The 14,062-nt window shown below is 39.0% G+C and overlaps 1 protein-coding gene across 2 annotated transcripts in view; it reads left to right on the top strand.

Moving 5' to 3' along the window:
* The window catches only part of col7a1 (collagen, type VII, alpha 1), a 69,640-nt gene that overhangs the window by 50,310 nt on the left and 5,268 nt on the right, over window positions 1–14,062 (top strand). For both annotated transcript variants that reach the window (XM_016675130.1, XM_016675131.1), the window contains exons 88-111: window positions 2,314–2,349; window positions 2,468–2,527; window positions 2,613–2,657; window positions 2,741–2,776; window positions 3,231–3,266; window positions 3,354–3,413; window positions 3,520–3,645; window positions 3,726–3,797; window positions 5,414–5,449; window positions 5,549–5,608; window positions 5,718–5,762; window positions 6,209–6,244; window positions 6,415–6,450; window positions 6,739–6,795; window positions 6,882–6,953; window positions 8,467–8,538; window positions 9,423–9,458; window positions 9,551–9,631; window positions 11,105–11,158; window positions 11,951–12,004; window positions 12,095–12,157; window positions 12,236–12,298; window positions 12,466–12,582; window positions 13,932–14,009. In XM_016675130.1, the coding sequence (XP_016530616.1) occupies window positions 2,314–2,349; window positions 2,468–2,527; window positions 2,613–2,657; window positions 2,741–2,776; window positions 3,231–3,266; window positions 3,354–3,413; window positions 3,520–3,645; window positions 3,726–3,797; window positions 5,414–5,449; window positions 5,549–5,608; window positions 5,718–5,762; window positions 6,209–6,244; window positions 6,415–6,450; window positions 6,739–6,795; window positions 6,882–6,953; window positions 8,467–8,538; window positions 9,423–9,458; window positions 9,551–9,631; window positions 11,105–11,158; window positions 11,951–12,004; window positions 12,095–12,157; window positions 12,236–12,298; window positions 12,466–12,582; window positions 13,932–14,009 (1,431 nt within the window). The remainder of the gene's footprint in view (window positions 1–2,313; window positions 2,350–2,467; window positions 2,528–2,612; window positions 2,658–2,740; window positions 2,777–3,230; window positions 3,267–3,353; window positions 3,414–3,519; window positions 3,646–3,725; window positions 3,798–5,413; window positions 5,450–5,548; window positions 5,609–5,717; window positions 5,763–6,208; window positions 6,245–6,414; window positions 6,451–6,738; window positions 6,796–6,881; window positions 6,954–8,466; window positions 8,539–9,422; window positions 9,459–9,550; window positions 9,632–11,104; window positions 11,159–11,950; window positions 12,005–12,094; window positions 12,158–12,235; window positions 12,299–12,465; window positions 12,583–13,931; window positions 14,010–14,062) is intronic.

Genomic DNA, 14,062 nt, shown 5'->3' with positions numbered 1-14,062 from the left:
AAACATGTAAGAATTTAAGATTGGATGTAAATTCATCACAACTGCAAGATGAAACTCCAAGCTAACATTTCAGCTCTAGAGCACATAATTTATTCATACACGGTTTGGGTTACGGCTTCATTAAGTTGTTGGAAATGTTGAAAGCATCGAAGTTGCACTGAATGCAACGTCTAAATCAATGCAAAACACAGCTGCGCAGAATAAGCTGAAAACATGTACTGCTTTTCATATTTTAACATATATGGTAATTGTTTTTGTCCTGAATGCATTTATTGTAGTTTTCTTTTTTTGTATGTACATCTCTGTTTAAATCTGGTTCTCAAAGGTTGACAGAGTAAAATATATTGTGTTTCTTTTTTAATAAAATCCTGTTTTTAGGTTTTTTGATGATAAATAAATAAATAAATATGTAGAATAAAATAGAATGGAATGTGGTCATATAACCTAATCTGACCTGGAGCTGCTGGTTCTTATCTTTTTTGCTTTACAATGTTTCCAGAAAACACACACTCACACTCACTCATGCAAGTTTTGTGTTTTGTGAGCAGCCCCACCATTCAACAGATGTCCTGCTGTTCATAATATTGACATGAGTTGTGGTGACATGTGTCTCGACGAGCTCCCCCATTGTTAACAGCCTCAGGTTCAGCACCTTGGACAGAGCAACGGTGATGCTGTCAGCGAGTTCAGCAGTTTGATAAATGACCAGGCAGCATCTGCTCCACATCTACCTGCTGCTACGATCATCCCTCAGATATACTCGTATAAACACGTAATTAACTGATAAGATGAGATAAAAACTTTGTCCAAAGAAATGGAAATTTCTCAACTGATATATATATATATATATATATATATATATATATATATATATATATATATATATATATATATATATATATATATATATATATATATATCAGAGAAAAGCTCTTAGCTCTAACCAAAGCGAATATTTTTTTATTTATTTATTTATTTTTTTTTGTATAACATGTAAACTTCTGTTGTTGACATCTTTGGCAGTTTTCAGACACTTTTAAATTGTCCTCATATTTTTTTCAGCCTCATCCTAAAACCAAGAAAACAAACCAGAGCTTTTGGCATCAATAACATTTTATTAAACTGTGAATTGTGACCAAATCCAAAGTGCGGCTCTGAAAGAACATCTCTCGCTGAAACAGAACGTGGCTGTGGAAGGATAGCCAGCATTTTTTCTTAGAGCTTTCCTTACCAGAAGAGCATGAGATATTTAAAGCAAGGATGTACCAGACCTTGAGAGCCTTGTTGAGAAAACACTCTAAGTACCTACACTGGACACGCACACACACACACACAGAAATATATATATATAAAGTGTTCAATATTAATTTAATCAACATGTACCTTCTTAATGAAGGTGTTAAGTAAGGTAAGGTAACTTTATTTATTCAGCACATTTTCAGCAAGAAGGCAAATCAAAGTGCTTTACATGAATTAGAAGGAAATACAACAAAACAACAAGCCAAAGGAAAGAGCAAAAGAAGACAAATGAAAATAAAAAAAAATTATAACTTCACATTTAAGAATAAGCAGTTTGTCATCTATAAACTATTTGAAGTTTCTCTGGATCCTTGTTCTGATAATGTTGATCTAATGTAATGGGTAGTTTCTCCAGATAAGCTTTCTCTGGATTCTAAGTTTTTTTCTAATTCCTGAATATATGAACTAGATGCTCATCTTATAAGTACTCCATCATTTATAAGCCAGAATGAGTTTCTCTGGATTATAATTAGCCAAATATTGGTCTTATTGATGTTTGCTGCGGCCTAACCAAAGCCACAAAAAACATTTGAGATAATGCTAAAGATTAGGATGGGGGGGAAAGAGGTCCACATACTTTAAAGAACTGGAGCCAAAGACAGTGAAGCAACATGCCATCAGTTTTTTTTTTAAATCATCTTTGAGAGACGTTTCTTTCATTTGAATCTGTACCTGCCAGGGGTATGAATAGTTTTGGGCTTATTTGTAGGTAGATTTTTTTTAAACCATTGAATATAATGCTGCTAAGAACAGTGACTTACATACACAACCAGAAAATGTCAATTCCCAACACCTTAGACTCTGAGCAAGGCTGAGATTGCGTTTATTGGATATCCTTGAAAATAACAAGGAGCCAGAGAGGATATTGATGAGTGTTGAAGCTTTTAATGGTAGAGCATTTTGTTATGCATTTACTTATCATAACAATAGCAGGTGTTTTTTTTGTTGTTTTTTTTTTTCCTGTAAAAAGAAATCATAGTCATTTTCTGTATTTTTCTTCCCTCCCTCCTCCAGGCTGTGGCTGGACCTGCTGGTCCAAAAGGAGACAGGGTGAGTCACTGTTTATGTCGGCATGAAAGGTGCAAATAAGCTGTTTTTTTTTGTTTTTTTTCATTAGAAATAAGAACAGTAGCTCACTGCAGCTGACTGCTGATTCTGTCTGCTGCAGGGTCCTCCGGGTGTGACGCTGCCGGGTACGACTGGAGAGCGAGGCCTACCTGGAGAGAAGGTGAGCATGACCAAACGAGCTCGCTCTCAGTCAAAAACACAAAACAAGCTTCAAGCGTCTCTCTTTGTGAACTTCTGTGCTTTAGGGCAACAAGGGAGACAAAGGCCCTGCTGGCATCAAAGGAGAGAGTGTGAGTGTAGTTACAGAACAGAGCAGTGTGTTTTCTCTCATAACATTTTTTTTTTTACAATGTGTTACCTGTCATCATGTAAGGGAGTGGCTGGTGAGCAAGGAGAGCAAGGAGAGGATGTAAGTAATCAGCCTTTACTGCTTGTTCATGATTTCAATTTTGAGTTTCATCTTCAGTTTTTGTAATGAATCAGAGTGAACAACGAAAATGATAAACATCACGTCTTGGTTCATTTATTCCAAGATGCGAAAAGAACATTTATTCAGAAATATTGCCCACTGAGAAATTATCTTTGCACTGTTTGGAGAATCAGTTGATAACTGTGAGTCATGCACTCCACAAATCTCGACTTTATGAAAGAAGAAAACCGTTGCGGAGGAGTTGCAAGAAACTACAAATATGAACATTAAAAAAATGAACTAACTACATATAAGAGACAATGAAAGGACAGTTTAACTTTAAGGTCAAAGTGTCATCGTTTACTAAACCTCTGTTTTATTGTCTATTGCTGTTTTTCTTGCTGTCTTGTTTTATTTAAAACTCTACAACGTGATCTTGTTTATGTTTTTGCAGGGAGCACCGGGATCACCAGGGCCTAAAGGAGATAAGGTTCATCTTTTACTATGCATTTTAATTATTTCATCTGAATTCAAAGCACTTTGTCAGTGAAAGTAACAACAAAAATCTGTGTTGCAGGGAGAGAAGGGCCTTGGTCAGCCAGGTCCACTCGGTCGAGTCGGGCCTCAGGGTTTAAAGGTGCGTTACGGCTGAGGAAGATCTAAGAGTTTATCTCTACAATAGGCAGTGTCAGTGCAACTGACCGGATGTGCCACAGCATAAAAAAACAGTCACCGTATTTTAGGGTGATCCGGGGCTTCCTGGTCCAGCTGGCCCACCGGGCCCCCAAGGGAAGGCTGGAGATCCCGGACTGCCTGGTATAAGAGGAGAAAGTGGACAACCAGGGCCTCCTGGACCCCCAGGAGAAAGGGTTTGTGGACAGTTGCCATATTTTGTTTATCTGTGCCGTGCTTTGGGAAAAGTTTGGAACAGTTATGCTTCTCTCTTCAGGGCCTCCAGGGATTTGCTGGCCGTGCAGGAAACCCTGGACCTCCTGGTCCTTCTGGGCCTGCAGGGCAGCCAGTGAGTTCATTTTTAACGTTGCAGAACTCTTTTGTGATGAGCGTCTGAAAGTTTTAAACCAGGAAGTGGGGATCTGTTTTGCCTGCATCTGCCAATCTAATTGTAGCCTACATGAGTGTGACTGACAGCGATAAGACCCTCCTCCTGGCTCTGATTGGTTGTTTCCGACCTGTATTTCTGCAGATGGCAGTAGGTCAACAGAGAGGATGCAGAGGAGCCTGATTTTGTTTTTCACAAATGATTTGTCTCATACCGCCAGGACATAGTGACAATTGTAAAAAACATATTTTTCCAAAAGTTATGTACTGCAGCTTTAAAACTGAGGTAAAACTAATTTTTTGTTGATTTTTTATTTTATTTTTAATTTTTATTTTTTTACATGCTCTTGTCCTCAGTGTCGCTGTTCTCCTTTGGAAGGCCCCAAGGCTTTATTTTAGGCCCCAACATATTTTCATTACATCTGTTAACTCTGGAAAACAACATTCCTTTCATTGGTTTGCTGGTCATTAAATGATATTTTTTTCTATTGTAGCAAATACATCTGCTTAGTGTTGGACAGTAAATTGAAAAGTGGATCAATTGCAATTACAGCAGCATTATTGTTATTATAACTACATGTTTCCCTGTGATGCAGGCCCAGTCCTACTTCAGTTTAGTCTTTATGACTAAAAATACACATATTATCTCAGATGAAGAATAACTTCCTTCATGCTAGTAAATGCAGCTTATAACTTCTTCTATTTGGAAATTCAACAGTGTTGGATGGTCATGAGAGTACGATTAACCTCCTGGCATCTCCTCTGATGAGATAACTTTGGTTTTACTTTGTTGTCTTCAAACCTTTAAAAATCTGGCCTTCTTAGCAGAGCTACTGCAGTACAACAGAATCCTGGTTTTAGCTTCCTGCTACTGGTTCCTGTTTAAGAATTCACAGCGCCACGTTATTTTAGAGAACTTTTATCACTCGTGCACATACCAGACCCGTGGGACCATCAAAACCAATTATTTTCTACAAATTCCTAGTTGCCAGTTATGAAATAGATTTGACATGGCTGTTTTTAGTCGCAGCCCGTAAGCTCTGGAATCGTCTCTGCCAATGTGACTGAACTATTTATAACACCTCTGGAAACGCTTGTGTCTCAGGTTCCTGCTCTGGCTGAGCCTGATACACTGACGTTTGATTTGTGGTGTCACTAATAGTGTTGTTTTTGTTGTTGTTTTGTTTTTTTATTTATGAGCTCCTGGGATTCATTGTAGACTTACTGTCTTGTTACTTGTTCTGATAGTTTTCATTGTGATTGTATGGACAGCACTCTGTGCAGAGTTTTTCCTAAAATGTCTTCCGTTAAATTGATAAGGTGAATATATATTTTCTATTTAGCTCAGTTTATTTCAGTTCATCTTATAGCACCAACAAATCTATCCTCGAGGAATTTAACAAGGCAAATAGGGCCAATTCATATATAACCACACAGATTCTTATTCAGTCCAAATTAAATTATTACAAATCTGATAAACTCGTCGCAATTTAACCATATTGCCAGATGTAAAAGTAGTTACAATGTATCCAATTTAATTCCAGGTGTAATACAATAATATATATATTTCATTTCTAGGGCTCTGCTGGTACTAATGGAGTCAAAGGTGACAAGGTAATTTTTTTTGCAGCTCACAAGCGCGCTACCTCTGTCTTACTACAGGAATGCCAATCGAGCTTATTAAAGGTATAACTGTGTGTCTTCTGGTTCCAGGGGGAAATCGGTGTTGGAGTTCCCGGTCCCAGAGGAGAGAGGGGAGATTCAGGACCCAGAGTAAGAAGCCAGTTATGGGGACTGTAACAGTGTGTGTTTGCACTGAAGAGTAAATTTACATTTGGGTGATGGAAAACTAACTCTGCCTTGTTTGCCTTTTGTGTCTCAGGGGGAGGAGGGCCGAGCCGGCTTGGACGGGGACAGAGGACCAGCGGTAAATATCAGAAGTTTCTGTTTTCGTGTGGCACTCGGGAGCATAATGCGGACCACCCGGGTGTTTTCTGAAATGCTTTCAGCACTCTCGTTCTCCTTTCTGAAAGCATGAAACGGTCTTGTTTGGAGGCATAATGGAAGCAAAGAAGCATCTGTCTAATGATTATACAGATGAAGAGCCTTTCTCACAAGGACACAACATGTTTTCTGGACTGTAAACATATCATTCACTGTGTCTTTTACTCTCTCAGTGTTTGCGATTTTTAGGGAAGAAGGAAATCACATCAGCCACACGCTCTAAGGGCTCACAATGTTGCGTCTTCCCTTAATTTCCGGTCATTTATTGTCGAACGAGAACAGAAATAATTTCTTAGTGGCAGAAGCAGACATACAGTAGTCATTTTTACATGGAAACATAACGTGTGTTTGTGTTTTTCCAACAATCAGGGCCCACCAGGGATTAGAGGTCTTCGAGGAGAAAAGGTGATTTTCTTTTATTCATTTCTTTTCCCATTTTCACTTATCCTCAGGTAGTCCATCTTCTTCATCTTGAGTTTTATCTTCGTGTAAAACAGTGAACTAAATTTACAGACACCAATAAATCGTTTCACCTAATCTGTGTTTTTTCTTCTTTTTTTTATTTTTTTATACAGGGAGACGGCGGACTCCCGGGTGAGAAAGGAGATAAGGTTTGTGCATTTTAATGTGCAGCAAGCGCTGCTGCCATTCACTCTCTCGCAAAAAGTATTTTGTTTTATTTATGCATTTGAAATCATTGGGAAACAATAGCAGCGCCTGATTTGATGGAGCTCTTTCTCTCGCATCAAGTTGGGTGAATGTAATGAATCTGCAGAATACTGATGAGCCGAAATGTGAAACAATCACAGAGTGCGAGAAAATGAACGAGGATAAACACTATTATTTTTCCTCTGTGGGGGACGAAACAGCACTTTCACAGCCTGTCCTGTCGCTCACAGGGGGACACGGTGCTGGTGGGAGGACCACCTGGAGCAAAGGGCAACAAAGGAGAAACGGTCAGCGGACGTCCAGTGGCACATTGTTCTAAGCGAATATTCATTCAGAGAAAATAAGCGCCGGATTTTGCTGTTGTTTAACTCAGGGTGACAGAGGAGTCAAAGGCGGTCAAGGAGAAAAAGGAACGAAAGGTCAAGAGGGTCCATCGGGAGAGCAGGTAAATTTAAGTGGAGGGGAATCGATTGTTTGGTGTTTAATATGAGCAGTTTGAAGATGGTCGCTCTGATTCACAGCTCTGTCAGCGTTACAGAGTTTTTTAATTTGCTCACAATGTGTGCAATGTAATGTCATCAACATGGAGCATACGGCTCTGGTGAAAGGTTTGCACACACTGATGGAGGAAATCGATAGTTTAATTTCTTTAACTATGTGTGAGAATGATTACGAAACAAAATACATGTTAAAAAAAAAACAAGAAAGAATTAGGTTCACAAGCTTGAATTTAATGTGGATTTTTTTAATTAGACACGAGGGTGCAAATATATACATACTTCCTTAAATGTACAGGTTGCATAGAAACCAGACTTTGTTTTGTTGTTTTTTGTTTTCTTGTTTATTTAAACCAAACCCCTAATTTTTAGATCTTTACAAAGGATCAAAATGATCTTGTTGTACAATTAGGTCACTATGGAGAAGGGTAAGATCTCTGAAGTACTATAGCAACAAAGAAAGTCATAAATAACCGGAGAAAATATGGAACAACACTGATATAAGAAAAAAACTGGAGTTTTCTCCAAAATTACTAAAATGGGAAGACATAAGCCACTAGGATTAGTGGAGAAGAGATTAATTTTAGGATTCTGGCGTTTTCTTAACCTGATAGATTTAGAGAACGTTTGCAAGGCAGAGAGAGCAAATATTACCAAGCCACCATGTAGCTGGTTTGTCCATGTGGGCAGCTGCAAATTTAAGTGAAGCTTTAAGGTTTTTATTGTGGGACCGAGCATCCTGCTCTGTCAGCTCCCTCCGTATGTGAAATCTGTGTCACTGTAAACAGGGACAGGTGTTGCAGCAGGTTTCTGTTTGTGGCAGAGCTTTGGAGGTTCCTGGATATTTCTGAACATTTGAACATCCATTTTCTTTTCACTTGACAAGGTCATTTAATTGAAACGGGACAAAGTTGGGTGTTGCAATTGGACGGAGATGTAAAATTTGTTTTTGAATTGGAAAAGCCAGACATCTGGGAAAACCGTCCCAAAACTCTGACCTCATCAACCCTGTTGAAAAAAGGTAGTCTTCTTAAAAAGCCAGGTATGTCCCAGAACACCAACCAATTTCGATTATCTCTCCCCTTCTGATAAGAAGGGTGGTAGAATATCCAGAAACTTGCTGACGGCTGGAAAATACACGCTGTTCAGGTGGAATTTGCTGAGGGACATTTAGTGAAAACGTTTGGGGAGGTGTGTATATATTTTAGCTTATATTTATCAATGTGGCTGTGTATAGATTAAAGAAAATCCCAGACAAATTCAAACTTGTCCACTTAATTTTGAAATTCTGTGATGGATACAATGACATTCATCTCCACAGCATGTGTGTAGAAATTATGAGGATTATTCAGGTATCAATTAGTTAAATAACTTGGATCAACCATCGGCAAAAGGAAGAAAATTTGTGCAGTTTACATGCTGAAATGTGCCGATTATCAATGTGAGCATATTTGTCATCAGGGTCTGAGAGGAGAACCCGGAGAGCGAGGATCCACTGGTTTCCCAGGGGCCAGAGGCCCCGGTGGACAGAAGGCAAGTGACATCATTTTTAATTAGTAAAACCAAATCTGTCTGAGAAAAATGTTTAGACTGATAAAAACCATCAATTTCAGAACACTTGATTTGAAAAAATAAATAAATAAAGGAAATCAGAGCAGAATGAATAAAAACTCAAAGGAGTAAAGCACAGATGAATTCAGAATTTGATTTAGTAACAAGTTTTATTTTGGCAACATGCAGAGAAAAGGCAAAAATCAACGAGTACCTCTTGAAAAACTGAGTTTTTATGCTGATACAGACATTTCTGCAGTGGCATTTTTTTAAATCAGCTAAGCTGTGGGAACTCGTATTACTAAAGCAGTGACATATATTAATATTTCAACAGTTAATTAAGGACATTGTTGAAAACATAACTGCGTTTAGGGCTGCACCACATGTCCAGTGACAGTAGTTATATATATATATATTTTTTTTTTAACTGAGGACAAGAAGGATGCAGTTCTTGCAAGCATATTAGACTGTAAGTGCCATGTATTCAAATGTGCTTGCTTTTAAGATTAAGAGACACAAGCACCAACATGCACACACACCAAATAGTTGAAGGTCACAGAAACACAGGCTGTTATTATATTAATGTGCCCTGCTGGATGCAGTCTGTATTTTATAAAGTCAATCCTGCAGTTAGGCTCACATCTAATGTGCTTTCTGTAGAGCAAACCTGCCTTGGCACATGTTGGCAACCACTTTTCCAAACAGGGTGTGTCTATAATGCCGATGACAAGAAATGTAAAAAAATATATATAAATAATGTTAATTAATAAGTATCATCATCGTCACAGCGTTTAGTAATAATGTTGCCTATCGCAAAGCCTTGGATTTTGTCATTGTAAATTTAGTTTTTCTTTGTTTCTGCGCAGGGAGAGGCAGGCGATCCTGGAGTGCCTGGCGAATCGGTACATATTTCCACCCACTTCTCCATGTTCTGTATGTGCATATTTCACTAAGATCAGACACGCTGGACTCTGTCTTGTCGTCTTTCTTCCAGGGTTTACCTGGAAAAGACGGCCTGGCAGGCCGTAAAGGGGACAAGGGGGAAGTTGGTGTCAGTGGACTGAGAGGAATCAAGGTATTGTAGTTGTCTGCGTTGCATTGAGTGTTTGTTTATTATGCGGTTTCAAACTTCCAGTAGCCGTGGGTGATGGCTGCTTCAAGGGTTTGGAGGTGGTTTAATCAGAGTTTAAATCCCCTTTTAACAATCAGGTGTTGTCAAGTGTCAACCTTTCATGCAGTCACATTGTCATCCCAGTTTAGAATGGTTTTGTTTTTAATAAAATCACATTTATTGGAATCCCTTTGTTTATTATTTTCAACCCATTTTTACCCGTAGCAGAGCACTTCTCCTTCTTTTGCTTCTTCTTCTCTTTTTAACATTTCAAAATGTTGGAACATCATTTCTCTGAGGGATCTCTGATCTTGACTTTTTGCAGTTTTTTTTTTTTTTTTAGATCCTGAATCCATTGTTCGGGGTTCTTCTCTTTTACTTCCTTCTCTTCAGCTTCCTGACAGCTATTGTCCTGTAGAGACTCCAATCTCAAGAACATTAATTGCAGTGGAAGAAGTCTGATTTTGTGTCCGATGAATAATTTCCAAGCTGATTTGGCCGTATGTCACAGACTTCTGATGTCCCGAGAGAGACATCTACTGACACGCGTTTTCTGTTTTTTGTTGGAGTACAAAAAGTTAGATTTTTTTTTTATTTTAAACCTACAGACATCTTGAAATATTGATTTATTGATTTTTCTTTGGCCTCTAAAAAGTTCCCAGAGCCTTTTGCTCTGAAGAAAGAAACCGGCCAGCAGCGTCTCATGTTGTCCTGCATACTGACGAGTTAGCATGAGATTGTCATCCGCATCTTCATTCTTTGGTCCAAGCAAAACTCACCTGAGGTTTTGGTTGCAGACAATACACCCCGAACACCCAGTTGACTTTCATAAATCATGTAATGGCTGTCATGGCAACTGGGTGACTCGAAGATGCTGCAGTTCTCTTAACAGTGAGCTTTGAAAGCGGCGTTAACCTCTGAGACATCGGCATAAACCGCACATGGTCTCATTTACAGTTTAGGTAAGAGTTACTGGTTATTAAAGACGAAGAAGAAAATGTCTGTCAAAGAGCACTATGCCTGTTACTACCAGGCATAGACGTGTCACTACTACTTCACCATGTAGTTTTAAAACAAACGCCCTGTGAGCCATGGAAATATAAAGGATTTCACCATCTGTCTGCATTTTTTATAACCGTGCTGAATATAATCAAGTTTCTCTTTGGGTTTTAGACGGCTGCATTTCTTATCATGCTTTTATCGTGTCCTGAGTGTCTGAACACACATTACCTATAAAATAACTTCATCCAGCTCCCCGTCGCTTTATGTCCGTGGTTTGTGGAAGTCCATTCTGAATAACCTAAGTGATCAGTAAGAGAACCCTCCAGCCAGATGGGTTCTCTGCTCAGCTGCCGTGGTGCATTTATTCCCCCCCACCCCCACTTAAAGTCTTGCATGCCTTTTATGTCTGTCAGTGATGATCTCTTGTGTTTCCAGGGCGACCGCGGACCCAAGGGCGCTTGTGGATCTGATGGACCCAAAGGAGAAAAGGTTAGCTCCTAAGACAGGGAAATGAAAACCGGATGTGTAGAATAATGCATGAGTGAACCTTTACAGGAGCATTTCAATAGATGAAAATATCATCAAAGATGAACGTCTTTATTATTTCTTTTCAAAACGTTTAACTCACATATAAAGAAACACAGGGGGTGTGTGTTTATTTCTGTTATTTGTTATGACTAGAGGAAAAATCAGTTTTTCTGAGAATTAAAATATTAAATAAGAGAAATCCATAAAGGATTTTTTTAATTGGTCTAAAAAGATTTTTAATAATGTTGAACAACTTAAAAGTATGTCCATGAACTCAATACTTAGAGATATGTTAGCATGAATCAATGCGGCGTGGCATTTTTTAATGGCTGATGTCAGTGACTGTCAGCTGGAAAACATGATATGCTATGATAGTCTAGGCCATACCAGAACATTTATGTTAAACCTCATTTTATTTATTTATTTTTTTCAATACTTAAAAATTTAAAGGGTCTTTTATTAGATTTGATTAACATTTAAAATGTATAACTGTGTGTAATTAAATTCACATATGTAACTTTCACTTTTTGAGTAAATTGATTTAATAAATTAAGAATTTGATAATATTGTAATTTAGTTGTATCTGTCGGCAATGATGATAATAACTGCAAAAATGTCACTATCATAATAAACCTTTTCTATTTCTGTCTAGAGGTCTACATAAAAGTAACAGTGATCTTAAATTAAATGTTTGTTATTTTAATTGTCTGACATCTTTCCATATTTAACTAAACGGTGTGTTTGTGTGTTCAGGGGGATTCAGGCGTTCATGGACGATCAGGCTTACCAGGAAGGAAAGGTGAACAGGTATGAGCGATATCTGCACATAAAAAAAAGATCCAAAGGTGTTTAATAAGGATTTCCTGCAGCTCATTTTTGCTCTGTTCGTGTTTCCAGGGGGACTTCGGACCTGCTGGGGCGCCTGGTACGCCTGGAAAAGAAGGACTAGTTGGTCCCAAGGTATAAGGCAATATGCTTTCATTAATACTGAAAAATAATCCAGATGTCTAAACTAAAACATTTAATGTGTGGACGTAGGGAGACAGAGGGTTTGACGGGGCCGCTGGACCTAAAGGAGCTCAAGGAGAGAAAGGTGAAAGGGTGAGTATTCAGGACACGAATCTTAAAGTATCTTCTTCTAATCTAATCATTTTTATTCATTATACATATTCATCCATCATCACTGCGTCTCGCAGCGTCACCCGTTCTCAGGAAGTCACAAAACCTGAAATCCACAGTGAACTGCGGTTGTGTTTTTTTTTAAACAGGGAGCGTCTGGTATCCCTGGTCCTCCTGGTCCCAGAGGGGCCGACGGGCCCCCCGGCTTGACTGGCCCACAAGGACTGGCTGGTGCTAAAGGCCCTGAAGGACTCCAAGGACAGAAGGTGACTCTCCTCTCTGTGGATTAATCTGATTCTACACCTACAGTACATGAATTATTTATAGGGAGAAAAAGACAAAGGATAAACACATCTCAGAAGTCTATTGGTGCGCCAAAAATAGCGTTGGTTCTGAAGTTGGAGTTGACACGATCTAATAATAGGCCTGAGAGTGGAGGAAGGATGTTACGACTGATATAAAAAGATTACAGTCTTTTTGTGTTCCTCCTGTCTTTGTTGTCCTCTTCCTTTTCCACTCGTCGTCTTCGATTGCCATCTATTGCCTCAAGTTGATTGGCACTTTGAAGGGCTCTCAGTGTGACTGGCTTGTCTGGTTCATCATCAAGTTAATAAAGCAAGCTGGTGATGGGGCGCATCGGGTGCCTGTGATGGACGCACCTTTCAGATGGAGACACTATTTTCTGCTACACTGACGAAAAAAAAATATCTTTTGTCTTTACTGATCTTCACTCCTGCAAAAGGGACACGGAAGGTGATAAATAACGATTTAAAGACATTTATAACTTCTACATCATCAGTCACGTTGATGCTGCAAATGGGAAAACTGCAGGAAGACATTGGGAGGGGAGAATCAGAATTTTAAAAAATAGATAATTGAGAACTAAAATGGCCCACCAGTCCAAAATGTTACCAAAGGCAACACCTGAACAGGCTTACAAAGGAAATATAGGGTGCCTTCGAAAAGTATTGACAATGCTTGATTGTATCCAACTGATTCATACAAAGATCTGAATAACTGTGGTGAAACTGGATCGATTTGTAGTTTACTTATTTAGCTCTTGCTGCTTAAGCTGCAGTTACTTTCCTCTCGTCTAAATCCTTTCTACTTCATTTAAATAAGAGTCACATGGAAACAACCATCCATCCATGATCTACATTAAAGTTGTGGCTCTTTTGACAAAATGTGAAAAAAAATGGGTGCGAGTGCTTTTGCAAGGCACTGAAACTCACACAACCAGCTTTGTCCATTGATTTGTAGCTTCCTTTTTTTTTGTTCACATCCCTATCGTAGGTGATTTTTGGTCCAGACCATTCTACTACAGCTATATAGCCCAATACTACAACTATATAGCCCAATAAAAAGTAAATTGCAATGCAGTGTGTGTTCCGATGCGTGTTTATTGGAAGCAGCATTAATAACTCAGGGCAGCATTTATTTGCCTCGTTGTGCTTTGTCAGTGTTTGACCCTACTGGCAGTGCACCAGTTTCCTTGAACAAGCCACTGACTGAAAACCTGCTAATCACTCGTACGCTCACACTGGACCATTGTTTTCTGTTGAACTCATCGGTGCTTTTTGTTCTCTCCCTCTTATCTGTTTTTATGTTGCATCAGGGGGAGAGAGGTCCAATTGGCCCTACCATGGTGGGCCCTCGGGGCATCCCAGGAATCCCCGGCGAGCGAGGAGAGCCGGTTAGTATTCTGTCCCTCACTGCTGAGGTTTGTTTTGTTTTACAGAATATATA

Source organism: Poecilia formosa, unplaced genomic scaffold (assembly GCF_000485575.1).
Source record: "Poecilia formosa unplaced genomic scaffold, Poecilia_formosa-5.1.2 Scaffold106, whole genome shotgun sequence".
Classification (NCBI taxonomy): Eukaryota; Metazoa; Chordata; class Actinopteri; order Cyprinodontiformes; family Poeciliidae; genus Poecilia; species Poecilia formosa.
The sequence above is the reverse complement of the archived record's forward strand: the minus strand, read 5'-3'. Positions and strand labels throughout refer to the sequence as shown.